The 17,119-nt window shown below is 44.7% G+C and overlaps 1 protein-coding gene across 1 annotated transcript in view; it reads right to left on the reverse strand.

Annotated features, from left to right (window-relative positions):
- Positions 1-230: 230 nt before the first annotated feature.
- LOC138283657 (oocyte zinc finger protein XlCOF6-like) overlaps positions 231-17,119 on the reverse strand; it is a 51,702-nt gene continuing 34,813 nt past the window's right edge. The window contains exon 2 of the mRNA XM_069221592.1: positions 231-8,691. Within this exon, the coding sequence (XP_069077693.1) occupies positions 6,878-7,702 (825 nt within the window). The 5' untranslated portion in view covers positions 7,703-8,691 and the 3' untranslated portion in view covers positions 231-6,877. The remainder of the gene's footprint in view (positions 8,692-17,119) is intronic.

Here is a 17,119-nt window from a genome sequence, read left to right on the forward strand (position 1 = left end):
GGTACCTTCAACTATTTGTATATATATTATTTTAACCTTAAATAGGTACATACTTAGTCACTCCATTGCATGGGCACTATTACTACAATACAACTCCTACCTCACCCTCTGCGGGGAAAAACAATCGAAGATGGAGTCGACGCCCATGCGCAATGGAGACAAAAGGAGGAGTCACTCGGTCCCGTGACTCGAAAGACTTCTTCGAAGAAAAACAACTTGTAACACTCCGACCCAACACCAGATGGCGAGCTATGCAAAACATGCGAATCTACAGCGACTGATGCCACGAACAGATGTACACTGGGTAAGTGACATTTTCATTCTGACTCGCAAAGTGCCATGTATCACATTTGCGAATCGGTAATAGCGATTTCTTAAAAATCACAAATGCTATTACCGAATCGCAAATTGCGATACCGGCCCCATTCGCAGCTATGGGCTGCCCATATCTGCGAATTTTTTGCATTCCCAAAATTGCGATTTCTGAACCAGAAATCGCAATTTAGGAAATGCAAAACCCCAGGGTGCTGGGGGCCTAAGGCCCCCTCTGCTGCACCCCAAAAAAAATTGGGGGGACATGTAAGGTGCACACATGCCAAAAGGGCATGTGTGCTTTACATGTACAATTTAAAAATGCATTTTAAATGCGTTTTTAAATTTTGCACATGGTTACCACCAAGTTCAACTTGGTGGTAATTAGCGATTCCTAAATGCCAAAATCGCATTTAGGAATTGCTTCATACATGTGCTAAGGAATCGCAAATAAGGAATCCTTATTTGCGATTTCTAATTTAGAGAGTCGCAATTTGCAACTCTAAACAGGGTCGCAATTTTAAGAAATCGCTATTTTAGCGATTCCTTAAAATTGCGTTCAGAATGTATTTCATACATTCTGAAATGGTATTTTGCATTCGCAAACGGGCATTCACACCGTTTGCGAATGCAAAATGCTTTCATACATTTGGCCCTAAGTTCCTGTAGATGGTGGATATCTTGCCGTGGAAGTGATTCATTAAAGAGTTGCAGAGTTCCTGTGAAGAAGAAATGGTAATCTTGGTTCCTTGGTGTGGTTGGAGCTTGCATCGATGCGGTCTGCAAGGGCAACCTTTTTGCTTCTTTGAGTCATTGGTGGTATTTGTTGATTGCTTTCTTGAAGGTGGCTCAGTCTGTATCCTCTCTGCTGGTGCGCCATCTTCTCTCCAGTTGTTTGCAGCTGCGTTTCATTGTGCTGAGTTCCAGTGTGTACCAGCTGGCTTGTTTGGTAGATCTGCAGGTTTTGGCTGTCACTTGCTCACACTTGTCTAAGAGCAGTGCAGTTGTGCACAAAAAGGGAACCATCTCATATCTTATATTTACAACATACTCGGCTCTTGTAGCAGGGCTATCAGTTGCATGTTCGCTGCCACAACACATCGTCTTGAGGTGTGGACTCTTACTGGAGCACCACTTCACTATATAACCCTTATTCCCCTTCCTCTTCACCCAGTCCGGCAGGGGTCCTTGTGTCTGAAGCGACAGTGGCTTGTTTTCTGCACCTCTGCCTCTCCCAGCCCCCTCTGCATGCCTGTTACCTCTTCTTGAAAAAGAAAATAACTAACCAGAGATGGTGTTAAGAAGACATATCCCTTCTGCAATCCCCTGCAGAATATCTTATCTGCCCCTCTATTCTGTTACTTCAACAAGGGGTCACACAGCTGGTCTGCAAGTCATCTTTGTCACAATTTCGCTTGGACAGGACAGGTGCGCTCAGGTATCACCACCTAACCCAAGTATGTTCTTTTGGATGCAGCCAAGTGGGGAAGACCAGGTAGAAACAGAAGCCCCAACACCAATTCTGTTATTACTTAACTTAATTGATAAACTAATAGCAAAAATAATTAACTGAATACCAACACTATTAGAAAAGCATAGGTGAGATGCAATAGAAAGTACATAAACTCAGGGAATAAACATGAGTGCTGACAACACAGAGACAGTCTTTGAAGCGATGTTAGAGACTCCTTGCTGGCTTTCATAACTAGCCAAGCAGGAGTATAGCACGACATGGAAAGACTTCCCACATAGGATCAAAACAAAGACAACATCCTTCCACGCACTCGCCCTACACGGAGTAGCGTGCTACCCATGTAAGCAAGCGCTTCAATGCCCTAGGTGGGGTAAAAGGTACTATATAAGTGTTGCCATATCATACAATAGACAGTGTTTGGGCCACGTAGCAAGATCGCTGCCCTGAGTAAAAAGTCTCATAGAGTCACAGCCTCTTAGTGATTATTTTCGTTAACCCAATATGAGGACTTTAAGTGATCATGGTGGTTGGCACCAAACTGCAGTGATGTGGCTGCTTGACTTTGTGAAGATGATGTTCAATATCTGTCTGACTAATGCAGCTCCAGGTGCGCTCTCCTCTTGTACCTTGAAGCCAGTTTAGTGCTTCAAACTTCCTGCACAGGGATCAGTCCTTACCAGTGACGGGAACGCTCACATCATGTCATGGTACTCAGTCTCCCCAGGAAATGTTCTGAACCTTGACTAACAAACTAGGGAATGGAAACTACGGCAATATCTCTTGCCTGCATTCAACACCCTTGGCTGCAGATCTGCAAGTACAGCTACTTATTTAAAAAACTTTCACCAAATGGTGCATATCCTCAGCCCTAAAATAACCCTTGCAGGACATTGAGAGTCTTACACCAACTGAACGCTTCGTAATACGGGAGGCATCATATTACTTTCAACGCACTTTGTAACATTTTGACATCCTTCGGCCTTCATCAGTACATCACAATACACTTTTCATCAGAAATAAAGTTACAAAGCTAACAGAATGAAGCTCCTATCAACCACCACCTAAGGTAAAAATGGCATCAAAACATCATGTGGTGTCTGGAAAAGGCTAGGTGGCCAAATAAGCCTCTTTATGTGTTTACATGTGGAGTATTCCAGAAGTCTGTTTTCACAGACAGTGTTTCCTTCATGTCTATGAATTTAGTCTCTTTCTATGATGATTGTTCACGCCTTTCCTATATCTCACAGTTAAGTCTAAAACTAAAATAATGTGGTTACTCCTTAGAGAAATGCATATCGTTACACAATGCGTCCAAAAAAGCATGAGTTGAAATTATCTTCTTTTCAAATTGCTTCTGTGTGGTAACTTACTTTCTACTTCTGGACTTTAAAACATATTTGAGTAATTCTGTATCTCAACTGAAAAAATGTTTTTGCAACCAAGGACTTTCTTACGATTACCGATATCACTTTGTATTCTGGCCATCTCCGTCTTTACATTTTTCTTTCATTTTCCCACATTGTAAAACTACATGGACAACTGAAGTCGAAACTAGGCTTCTTGTGTCTCATTTATTGTAATTTTTTTCTCTTCCAATTGTGTGTCATGCACTGAGTCCTCTTCAGAAACTTTGTTGACATTACACAACTGAGACACATGTAGGTCACAACTTTCTTCTGAGTCAAATTCATCTATTTTAATTGTGTGGTGTTGTTTTGTCTTTAGAATTCCAGAGCTACACATTGTTTTTGGTGCAACATGATTGGAAAGCAAAAGAGAAGGAGGGAGGTAACCCTTTTAACCTGAGGATAGCAACTTATCAGGGTTAAGAGTTAAACATTGTGTTTTATAACCATCCAGTTCAAGTCTGTTACAGCCCTTTCAAGCTGACACCAACTCTTCCCCTCAGAGGACATTTCATGAGATGTGTCACTGACAAATGAAAACTTTGTGAAAACAAGATTATGGTGAGCATCAGAAGATGTTAAATATGGTTGTCCGTAGATGTAGACGTGTCATAGCATGTAGATGTAAGAGTCGCAGTAAGTAGAGCGTTACTATCACAACATGTGAGCAGCGAGTGACAGGTCAATACCTCTAAAGCAGTAGATGTTCAATGGATTTTGTGTCTTTGGACTTTAATCTCTGGCAGTTGTCATGCCAACTGGCCACAGCAGGAATGTTACTGGTTTAATGATTTGGCACTGTTGCCACTACCTCGGAGTCTGAGGGCACTTTTTATACTTGATGTTGTCTGTCAAACATAGCACACTGATTCCCAGGAAGTAACAGATCTTAAACATTATTTATCTCCTGTGTCCAGGTGAAGTTTTGTATACATATCTTGGTAACAATGAACTCATTCCAGTGTCACAGAATGTTTGTATATTCTGGGTATTTGTAATACCTGCACTGCGGCAAATACAAACCTCTGTGCAGTTTGCATCTTTGTGGACCATGTAGATTTTCTCAATCCGGTTGTCCTTGTGATGACTTGAACTGTTTCAGCTGCTTTGTTCCACGTTTTATTCCTCTTTGGTTGAATCTCCAAATTTATCATTCTCTTGTTTCTTTTAGTGCACAGAAGAACGGAGAAATCGCTGAGGCCCCACAGCTCTAAAATCATATGCATATTTGTACGTTTCTCCTTTGACGGTATGTCTGCTGTTCAAGCAGCAACCTTTCTAATGGTTGAGATTGTTGTGTCCCATGGAATTATAACTTCCTTGTGCTCCGTAGCGCTGGTTGGTTCCTGGTCCCATTGAATGTCCAATGCTATAATCTTGTAATGCTTGCACAACTTGACATGGATGAGGAAAGGGTGAGGTATTACGCTGTTTACAACTCTGCACCTCAAAATCTGGATTAATCTGATGTATCCGATTGTTCTTTGCAGATAGTGAACCGATAGTGTGCAGATTCCCCAGCAGCTGTCACCTCTCTCCTGTGGGTCGCAGTTCTCTTCTGCATAGCCACGTTTGCCCGTTTGTGGTCCAGAAGGGATTTCTGAATGTACGTAAAATGTGTCTGCAGTCCAAAGGTATCTAAGCACTGGTCTCGACTTGCCTAGAAAAAGTACTTTTTGGGACAAGACGGTCAATCTTGGAGAGGAGGTGAAACCTAACCGAGAGCCAGTGAAGGGCATGGATAGGTGGGCTAAAGCCTGAGATTTGTTAAATGCCCTGATGTTGGATTTGTTGTATCTGATAAATTTGATATGCATGAAGACCAGATTAGCGGTAGATAGCCGTTACCACCACTTGTGCTCAATGTGAACGTGATAGTCGAGGCATGATGTTTTTTAAAGCACATAGCTGTAGCGGGTGGACATGGCTGCAAATTAGACAGCCTCCTGGGCACTCAGAGAGAGGTCAGCCTCAAAGGTGAAACCTCACATTTCACCTACTTAGTGACATGAAACTGTTGCGTAAAATAGACAAAGGTGTAAGGAATGATAAGTCGGAGCAACCTTTGACCCTAAAGATAATAGGCTCCAGGGTCGAGTTGTTAGGTTGCATCCACAACATCTACATTCTGCACTCTCTGAAGATCAGACACTGACAAGGAACCTCTAGACAACTGTATAGTGCTGGGTCTCATCGGCGTCAGCTCCTGAAGGTCGGACACCGACAATGTGTCTCTACACAATTGTGTATAGTGCTGGGGTCTCATAGGTGTTGGATGCCAAAGATCAGACTCTGATGAGGGGTCTCTAGACAACTGTGTATAGTATTGGGTCTCATTGGTGACAGGTCCTGAAGGTCAGACATCGACAAGGGGTCTCTAGACACTGTGTATAGTGCTGATTTCATTGGCGTCGGCTCCTGAAGGTCAGACACCGACAAGGTGTCTCTAGACAACTGTGTATAGTGCTGGTCTCAGTTGCATCAGCTCCTGAAGGTCAGACACCAACAAGGTGTCTCTAGACAACTGTATATAGTGCTGGGTCTCATCGGTGTCGGATCCCGAAGATCAGACACCGACGAGGGGTCTCTAGACAACTGTTTATAGTGTTGGGCCTCATTGGTGACAGGTCCTGAAGGTCGGACATCGACAAGAGGTCTCTAGACACTGTGTATAGTGCTGGTCTCATCGGTGTTGGATCCTGAAGGTCAGACACTGAGGAGGGATCTCTAGGCAACTGTGTATAGTGCTGGGACCCATCGGTGTCGGATCCTACTGCTACACCTGTGTTTCTGGAGACATGAAGTATAGGAACCAAGTAGATATTAAAGAATGCCAGGGCGTGAGGGACCGCAAAAAATAGAAACATTTCCTCAGAGCGATAGGAACCAAGTAACAGATTCTATTAAGACCTTTTTACTTAAAAGAACAAAGAACAGTGTGATCCATGGTAGTAAAGGCTCAAGGGGTAGAAAGCATAGTTTTTTGCTATATTTGTGCACTCTCCAGCATTTCGTTTGTATTAGTCAAGTTTCTTGAACTGTTGCCTTTACTGTGTTGCTGCTTCTGGTGCCGCTTTGTCTCCTTAGATTAAAGACCTGACGCTTGCACCTTTAGTTTTGCGAATGTTTATTCAGGTTTGATAAAAGAAGAAATGTTTGGCCTGCATTTTACACTACACATTTTGCAGTTCCTATGCTTTGTTGTCTTCAGGTAAGTATGTAGGGGTATCATTGCGGAAAGGTAGGTTCAGTCAGCTTCACTGAGGCCTATATCACTTTTTGCTCTTGTAATGTACAATCTAGAAATTAACTTTCTTATGTTAAATGATGATCCCACAGCAATACATTTGTTTTCAAACACAATCAGTTTATTTCCTATTTGCAGTTGATCTGTGATTTTGTAGCTAGAGGATAAAACAGCTGTGGTGTGTTTATAACGTATTGTTTGTCACAGACAGTTAAAGAACTCTTCAGACTTAATTGCACTTTTATGCAAAAATTTCTACCATTTTTGCTCTTTGCCAATGCATTTTTATTGGTCCCTAGGTGTATGTATATACTCCTTTCTGGTCAAGGTCTTTCAAGCTGCAGGCTTCATTCAAGTTGATGATCTTTGTGAAATCTTTACTACATGTGTTGGCTGAGGAGTCTTGGATGGGATTGATCAGTGACTGAAACACTCCCCTCATTCACTGCACAAGTGCGGTTTTTCTCCTGTATGTGTTTGCTGATGGGTCTTTAGGGTTGATGAGCGATTAAAGCTAATTCCACATTCACTACATAAGTATGTTTTTTCTCCAGAGTGTGTTCGGAGGTGAATCTTTAGGTGTGATAAACGATTGAAGCTCTTCTCACATTTGCTGCAGGTGTGTCGTTTTTTTCGGGCGCATGCTTGCTGATGATATTTGAGGGATGATGAGATAGTAAAGCTCTTCCCACATTCACTGCATGCATATGGTTTTTCACCTGTGTGTGTTCGCTTATGAATTTTTAGGGCTGATGCACGATTAAAGGCGTCCCCACATTCACGACATATGTATGGATTGTCTCCTGTATGTGATCGCTGGTGAATCTTTAAGTACCATAGCTGATTAAAGCTCTTTGTACAGTCACTGCATGAGTATGGCTTTTCTCCTGTGTGTGATCGTTGGTGGGTCTTTAGATTTGATAACTGATTAAAGGTCTTCCCACATTCACTGCAGGTATATGGGTTTTCTCCTGTGTGTGTTCGCTGATGACATTTTAGGGTTGATGACCGACCAAACTCCTTCCCACATTCACTGCACCTGAATGGTTTTACTCCTGTGTGTGTTCGTTGATGGTTTTTTAGGTTTGATGAACGATTAAAGCTCTTTCCACATTCAATGCAGCTGTATGGTTTTACTCCTGTATGTGTCAGTTGATGGTCTTTTAGAATTGATGAACGATTAAAGCTCTTACCACATTCAGTGCATTTGTATGGTTTTTCTCCTATGTCTGTTTGCAGATGGCTCTTTAAGACTAATGACATATTAAAGCTCTTTCTACATTCACTTTGTTTGTATATTTTTTCTTGTGTCTGTTTTTTTTAGCTGTGATGAGTGATTAAAGCTCTTTCCACATGCACTACACTTGTATGGGTTTTTGTTCTATATGTGTTGTGCAGATGGTTCTTTAGGTTAAATGGCATATTAAATGACTTACCACATTCACTGCATTTATACGTTTCATCCTATGTATTTTCTCTAATCTGTTCGTATAGAGGATAAATTATGAAAACACTCGCCACATTCACTGCATATGTATTTTTTCATCTGTGGGAACTCACTAATGATTCTTTAAATCTTCATAGTGCATACCACATTTGTTGCATGTATGGGGTTTGTTACCTCTGTGCATGCGCTGATGGGTCCTTAAGGATGCGTTATAAAGACACTCCCAACATTTACAGGATAACTGTGGTTGCTGGTGGCTCCGCAGTGTGAGGGGTAATTGAAGCTCTTCCTAGACCCATTACACATACAGTATTTTCTCTCAGTGTTGGCAACTCCAAGGGCCAGATGTATCAAAGGTTTTTACCCATTCCATGTCTATGGGAAAATGTGTTCATACATATGGCCCCAAGTTCTGTATGTTTTTGCAAATGTGTGATAGCTATGTTTAGTGATCAATGTATGTACATGCTTTTGAGAAGCACTACATGCTGCACTACTGCTGCCACAGATGAGAACAGAGAGGAGTTTATAAGAAGGGTACCTTGTTGCAGAGTAGGTTGGTTGAATGTTCCTTTAGTAAGTTTGTTAATGGGTAGAATGAAGTACAGCTGTTATGCAGTTAAGGTCAGATTTTGCTAGTCACTGAATTTATCTTGACTGTTTCATGCTGGTTTTTTTCTGCTTGAGTGTGAGTTCCCGTCACACCTCAACTCTTTCTCGACACTGGAAGCCTTTCACTTCAAGAGAGTATTTAATTATTTCTGTGATCCTTAATGTCCGACATATGTGTTCCTGAGTCCATTCTCTGTAGGATGTAAAGAGATCTGACGTCACTAACGGTATACACTGAACATGGTAAACAGAATATACATAACATCTCAAACCTATTAACATCTGCTTTTAATGAATCCTAATGGTTTCCATTGTAGTTTCCATTAAAATGGATGACATAAATCTGTCATGTACTTAACTTTTTTAGGATTTAAATTCTTCAGAATTAAACAAGAAAATATTTCTACTTTGAAAACAACGACCCCTTATAATGTGGAATGTAATACCCAAATACAACCTCAGTACTCACAAAAATATCCACAGCAAGCAAGATAATCCAGTGGTAAAGCACAGAATACATTGCTGAGGTTTCAGTGTGTGTTACTGACACAGTTTCATGTTTTCCAGGGAGTACACAGGCTCCTTTGTTCCTGGTCACCATTAACTGTATGAACATTTAGTAACAGGAGAATTTTAAATGGGCTGGTTGCTTGGTAAGGCTTTGTGTTTTTAAAAATGATAACATTTTAAAATGTCAATTTATTGTTAATACATTCATAAAAATATACTTCATTTTGCATGTGGCAGTGTATATTCCTTACATGTTTGGATACTGACACCACAGTTTAATCCATTAACAGCAAGAGAGACAGGAGATACAGTTAGGCTCACAAGCAAAGCCGATCTGTTATTGGAAGAACATTTGGGTTGCTGAAAGGGAGGTGCTGTTGCCTACAAAACAGTGGGAGTGCACTGGAATATGATCCAGTCACATGTTGTTTAATGTTGTAAAACAATAGCCACATGTGTTGTGTTGCACAATTGAGCATTAAGAGATGGAATGCTAGTGAAATATGTTACTGAGCGCTCTGAACATCATCCTCGTGCTTCCCCACAAGACAGGAGGCTGCAAGAGCTGCAAAGGATGAGTATGCAGGACTGATGTTACAACCAATTACTTTTGAGGTTCTAAGGAGAAAGAAATTAGTTCACTGTTAACAGTTTTAAAGGTCTGTTAATATAATTCATAAAAGTACTGTTATACAAAACATTGATTTGTTAAAAAAACACAACATAAGTTATTCAGGTAAGTTTGCTTTATAAGACGTTTTAGAAATAAGGCATTTTTAAGGAGAAGAACATGCATTTATAATCAAGATAAACATGCAGTTTCATTTACATTTTGAACTTCTACTAAGAGATTTTCCAGTGGCATGTGGTGTACCACTTCACGTTTCCTGCCTATCAGGGACTGATGAGCTCTAGAAGTACAGTGTGTGTCTGGAACGGTGGTACTGATTATTCCTCTCCCTGGACCTACCTCTGTCCTTTTCACGAGAGGAGCCTGGGGTAGTACAGGTAACCCTGTTTTTTCTGTGATCTTCTAGTTTGCTACTCAGGCGTATTCCTTCGGAGCCCTTATTGTGTTTTTTTTTTTTTTTTTTACAATGAGGACAGTCTTTGACTACTTTTACCTACCTTTACACACTTCTATAAACTGACTCATCCTTTCCAATCTACTTATAAAACAGTAGTACACTATATTTACCCTAAAAACCCAGAACAGAGGCCCTCATTATGACATTGGCGGTCCAGCTGTAACACTGCTGACGGCGTGGTGGTGCTGGACCGCCAGATTATGACCATGTCGGTGAACAGGCTGCAAGCCAGCCAGTTCACCGCCTGTACCGCCAGGGCGGTCAGACCACCGGGCTGAAGGTGGGACCACCTTCGCCCCGGCGGTTCACCATAGACCGACAGTATTTGGAACCTCCTTTCCGCCAGTGATTTCCTGGCAGCAACCCCGCCAGGAAATTCCTAGCAGAAAGGATACTGGCAACAGGAATTTACATTCCTGTCGCCAATATGTGACTCACCCACCCCCCCCACACAGCCACGGACCCCCTAAGCCCCTAGAGACCCCCCCCATCCAAGAATGCATGCACCACACACACATGCAATCACGCACTCTTGCACATACCCCCACCACCCCCGCATCCATTCACGCACTCACACAGACACTGACAATCACACACATACATGCACACAAACACCACCCCCCTCCAATCACACAAACGCACACCCCAATGCACGCACACACCACTCATCACCCCCTCCCCCCTATCGGATGGGCACTTACCTTTTCACAGTGGTCGTCCTGGAGGGGACGTGATACTTGGGGCCTTTTCCACCGCCAGCTCCCCGTCACCACAACACTGCCACGCCTATTACCAACTCGTAATAGGTGTGGCGGTGTTGTGATGACGTGACGGTGCAAGCGAAGCAGCCTCCACTGCACTACCGACCGCCAGTATGGCTACTGGTGAAGAGCTGCCCAAATTCTGTCGGAGAGCCGCCAGCAGTCATAATATAGTGGTCAGATGACCGCCATCCCTGGCGGGCTTGTGGCTGGTGGGACTTCGGCGATCTACGTTATAGACCGCCGAAGACATAATGAGGGCCTAAGTCTAGACTGAACAATATGGCTGTCTTTTCATTTTGTAACGGCTTTCATTACCAAATCATATACTGTTTTGTCAATGCAATGTGCCATGATAAATGATGAAATTACTGCGGTATACAGGTGCACAATATTTCACTAAGCGTTTGTGCTTTATAGGCTTAATTCACATTGGTAACCGTACACTTTTGGGCAAGTTTAGGATTGTTTGCTATTCACAAATGCATTTTCCTAGTAGTATCTTTAGGACTGTGGAGTCTCTGCACATAAAAATATAGGACTGCCCTATCTCTTTATGTGCGGAGACTCTGCAGTTGTAAACTTACTACTGATAAAATCCTTTTGTGAATCTGGCCATATGATTTTAAATCTACTAAACCATTTTATGCTGCTACCAAAAAGGACCCTTTGCACCTCATAATCCATGTTTCTGCAAAATTTCATCTACATCTGTTCAGCCATTTTCCCTGTACATCTGTTTAAACAACACTGTACAACACCACACGCCACTCCACTTCACTGTTTGACACTATACTACAAGCCACTCCACTCAACAGCACACTACTTCATTCTCGGGCATAAGTCTTCAAACTGGGGGGCGGGCCCCCCTAGGGGGGCCTCAAGTGATCCCGGGGGGGAGCACCAGACTCTGGCCAAAAGAAGCATTATACAGATAACAGGCCTTTGTTTTAAGCAGGAGCATGTTATTTCATTTTTAAAAAGGTAACAGTACTTAACTGCAATGTTTAAATAGGTCTAGAGATATTTAAACATTGCCATCTTCATAAAATAATTGCGGAGAAACTGAGGGGGGGGCAATAATTTGTATTTTTCAACTGGGGGGGGCGCAGCATTAAAAGGTTTGGAGACCACTGCCCAAGGGCATGCCACTCCACTCTACAACCCACCACTCCATGGCACACAATGCTCAACTCTATTACATGCTATTCCACTTTAAGACACTCTACTCCACTCTATCTCTCTGCAACACTCTACTCCACTTGATTCTAGACCTCTTCACTGTACTCTATGACAATGTACGCCAGCCAATGCATGCTAAAACACTGTACGACACAACACTGTGCGCCACTGCATGCTGTCTCTGCTCTAAACCACTCCACTTTACACCCCTCCACTGTAAGACATTGTACAGCACGCCACTTTATGACATGATACTCCACTCTACGACACACCACTCTGTGCCACTCCTTGTTACGCCAGCCCACTCTGCCCCAAGGCACTCTGTGCCACTCCTTTCTACACTGCACTGTACTCTACAACACGCCAAGCCACTCCACGCCACTCCACTGTACGCCAAGGCACTCTATGCCATGACACTACGATGTGACACTATATGACACTCCACTCTATGATACTCCACTCGACGCCCCGCTTCACTCTACAACAAGCCAGTCCAATCTATATCATCCCGCTCTAGAACACTCTACTCCACTGTATACCCTTCCACTCTACGCCACTTCTCCACAGTACTCCACTCTAACACTCAACTGTACATCATGCCAGTGTGCGATACTCCGCTCTACGACAATCCACTCCACAGAAGAACACTCTACTGTATGCTTCTCCACTCTACACCACTCTTCTGTACCATAATTCACTCTACAACACTTTAAGACACTCCACTGTACCATTCTCTACTGTATGACATATGACATTGACCTCCACTCTGCTGTACGACACTGATATCGACAACACTCAACTCTGTGACTCTACTCCACTATATGCCTCTACACTACAACACTCTACTTTCTGCCCCTCTACGAGACTGTACTCAATGACTCCCCACTCCACGACACTCCATTGCTTGACACTCTAGTCGATGACACTCCACTGTATGACTCTCCACTCTATGATACTCCACTGTACGCTATGCTACTCCACTCTATTCCACAACATGCCACTCTACGGCACTTCACTCTAGTACATTCTATTCTACCGCATGCCCCCTCCACTCTACTCACACCCTCGCCATGCATTCCTAATTACCCCACATATTACATCAGTCATTGCATCTTCTATGATATCATTGATAATATCATTGCAACACTTGCAATAAACATGTTGATGAGAAAACAGTGCATTTCGGAGGCGTGAGTTACCTTAGGGCATGAGGTATAGTTTTTTGAGATAACTATAACAGCTACATTTCTATGGTTTTGTGTGTGTAAAATCTGAACCCAACTACAACGTCCCTGTAACCTTTGTTTTTTTACTGTATTTCTGCGTTTTTTTTCAATTCTATTTCCTAACTATAACGTCCCTGTAACCTTTGTTTTTTTCAGGAAAAAAAATAAAAATAACATAAATATATATATATATATATATATATATATATATGTGTGTATATATATATTACCTAGGTAATTAGTTAGGACCATGTTTCCATAGAAAAAGTGTTTTTTGACTTGCACAAATCACAAAATTCCCCCCTCACCCCCCCCCCAAAAAAAGAGTGAGACAGATTCTTGTTGTGTACAGAAAGTTTCGGGGTGATCTGTCAAGAGGGGGGTGGGCGAGAAAAAGGGGGGGATAAAAAAAGTTTCCCATGTTAATTCCCATAGGACATTTAGACACAACTACAGCCTGAACCACTGGATGGAATTATACCAAATTTGGCAGGAAGCTCGCTTCCGGTACGCAGATTGTGCTTTCGCTTATTTGGTGTAAATCCGTTCAATAGGTTTGGAGATATTAAGGGGAAAACACATTTGTACATCTCTGGCTGCGATGACTGCGCAAAGATTAAGAGCTCGTGCACAGCAAATGCAGAGCTCTGGTTGGCTACCAACACTTCAAAACAGGAAGTGTTGGCAGCCATCTTGGGACTCGGCTTCAGCCGAGTTCCACTAAAAATGTGAAAAAACGGAAAAGGGGTCAGGATAGGGACACCCTGATCCCTTAGCTTTGGAGGTGAGGTCCCAGCGTGACACCAGGGCTAAAAATCGTATTTATTTTTTTAAATGTTGCCACTATTTCACGAAATTAACAGAAAAAAAACAAGCATGGGCTCCTGCGCTTGTTTCTGTAAGATACCCAGTGGGCCAAGTCCCAGGAGCATTTACATTTTAATGCGGGGGCCCTCCGGACCTCCGCAGCCCGCCACCTCCAAAGGGCTTTAAAAAAATATAACACGGGGCTGCTCGGCCTCCCCGCTCCCCGGGGCAAATGTTAAAAAAAAAATGAAAAGAGGGTCTGTTTCAGACCTCTGCAGCCCTGGGGACCACCATCTCCCTGGGGCGATTTTAATCCCCCTGGAGGAGTCGCTGATGGCCCTGGGGACTGCCAATACCCCCGGGACTGCTCCTACTATGTCCCGGGTGCCCACCTCTGGGACATAGCTGTTTGCTGTGGCTTGGGTGCAGCTTTGACAGCTGCCGCCAAGACACAGCAAACACTATGCTCCATGTGAGAGGAGGCCTCTTTTTGCATGTTTAACCCCCACTTTTTGCCTGATGTTGATGTGTTCTAGAAGTTGGCAGTGCCCAGGGCCCCTGCTAACCAGGTTCCCTGGGCCAGAGCTTTTTGCCTAAATCTGTTGTGATACTTGGCACAATTCGATACACTCTTACATATACCTAATAAATGGGTACCCCAGTATCCAGGCCATGGGATAGTATGGGTAGGCCCCCAAGGGCAGCAGCACTGATTGTGCCACCCTCTATGGCCCTGCACCCACCATTGCCAGTGCTGGCTGAGTTAACTGGGGCAAACCTAAAAAGGCAAACTCAACATGGCACACTTCCTGTGTGTCCTGTCCAGCCTACACTGCATATAATATGGGTAAGTCACCCCTCTGGTAGGGCTTAAAGCCCTTAGGTAGGATGCACCATACTATATGTGAGGACCTAATTGCATGAGCATTATGCCCCCACTGTGTCCTTACCAAACCTGGGACATAGTGAGTGAACAGAGCAGCCATTATAAGTAGATGTACTGGACACTGGTCAAGCACGAGTTCGCCAGTTACTGTACCAGTGTTGGATATAACCCTACATGTACCTGGAGGCCACCTTAGAGGTGCCCCCTTGCAAAAGCTAACCTAAACTGGCATAGTTGCTGACTGGTTCCATCCATCCTGCCACTTCCAGGCGGCCAATATACAAACCTGGGGGAGAGCCATGTCTCTCTGGTTTGTAAAACAATGCACTTCCTGGGTGGAAGAGCTAACACCCCCTCCCTCAGGAATGTGAAACATCCTGGTGGTGAGCTTCAAAGGGCTCCTGCACCTGAAACTCAAGCCTCCAGGCCTTCTGCTAGCAGCAGAGGGCTTCCCCCCTTTGTGAACCCCCACTTTTGGCGGAAGCAGTGGCGGGAAACCAGACAAAGGGTAGAAGGAGTGGCTTCACTGAGCATGCACCACCCCTAGGGGCTTGCAGGCGAAGTGAACCCTCCATCTCATTTTTCTCCATGTTGGTTGGCAGAAAAATATCCAATAGGGTTTAGGGAAGTGACCCTTCCCCCAGGAAGTGGTCACTGTACTGGGTGTAGCCACCCAAAGGTAAATGTCCCATTAGACACTAACAGGTTCCCCCTAAAACACCCACCAAATTAATTATTTAGTGGGCTCCCCTACAGCAAGATTTTAGATTAATCTGAAAGTAGAGAAGACAGCACCAAAGAACCCGCCAAGACGAGAACAGAGGTCCTGCTGCATCAGAAGAGGCTCCAGGACAGCTGCTTGCTGCACCAGTGTCCCAACAATCACAGATGCAGAGGAGCTGATCACTGGACCGACCTCAAAAGACCCCAAGGTTCTCCAGGCTTCACAAATAGCCCGCGATCTCCCTCCTGAGTGGAGGCACCACTCAAGAAACCAAAGGAACCTGCAAACTGGTGCGGGACACTTCGCAGACCAGACGATATCTCCGCAACCAGAAGTCACAGCCGGACCTGTTGACACACCGAGAGCCCAGATGACACCCACAAGTGTGCCAAGTTTGGTGGCACAGCACCCTCCCGTGGCCGCGTTGTGGCAATACCCCAGGTACTGACCAGTGCATTGGACATCTTCAAAAACAGCTCTCTCAGAGCTGCAACTGGACCAGGAGGAAGCCCCAGTCAAGGGACTTCAGTCACACCCGGGACCTCCCGAGCACCCACGACGTCCTGCACAACCTGAAGAAGAAAACTTACCTCCAGCTCCAAAGGGTCCCTCTGCACACAGTATCCAAGACCTTCAAAACGCCCTGCACCTGGCCGCCCTAGGCCTTGCATCGTGGGATCGGCTGTGTGCCCCGGGTCCCCAACCCCTTGCAATGTCATCAGCCCAAGGGGACCCCAGGCAACAACTTTAAGGGGGTCATTACGACCTCGGGAGGCCGCGGGAGACAGAATGCTGCCATTGCCGGCGGTATTCCTGGCTCCCTATTATGACATTTCCGCTGGGCCAGCGGAAATGTCACATCAACATTGCTCCCGGCTCGTAATAGAACCGGCAGCAATGCTGATGTGCAGCGGGTGCAGTAGCACCCGTGGCGCATTTCACTGCCCGAAATTCGGGCAGTGAAATGCGCGACGGGGCTATGCCTGGGGGCTCCTGCACTGCCCATGCCAAGTGCATGGACAGTGCAGGGGCCCCCAGGGGCAACCCAAGTCCCCTTTCCGCCAGCCTTTCAATGGTGGTGTTTACCGCCACGGACAGGCTGGCGGTCGGGGACTCATAATTCCCAGGGCAGCGGTGCTTGCACCGCTGCCCTGGGGATTATGACCACCAGGCGGAATCCTGGCAGGATATTGGAGGGGCCGGCGGTATGGCCGTGGCAATTCTGCCACGGTCATAATTGCTGGCGGAACACCGCCAGCCTGTTGCACCGCCACCTTACCGCCGGCCGCCAGTGTCGTAATGACCCCTAAATCTGCAAACCAGCTCCTTTTCCAAGGGGCCCATCCAGGTGGCCCTGTGCCAAGAGGTTTTCCAACGCTGCTCCTGCCGGAACCGGGAGCTGCCCGAGGCTCTCCAGCTAGCACATTGAGCCCACCG

This window comes from Pleurodeles waltl, chromosome 3_1, assembly GCF_031143425.1.
Source record: "Pleurodeles waltl isolate 20211129_DDA chromosome 3_1, aPleWal1.hap1.20221129, whole genome shotgun sequence".
NCBI lineage: Eukaryota > Metazoa > Chordata > Amphibia > Caudata > Salamandridae > Pleurodeles > Pleurodeles waltl.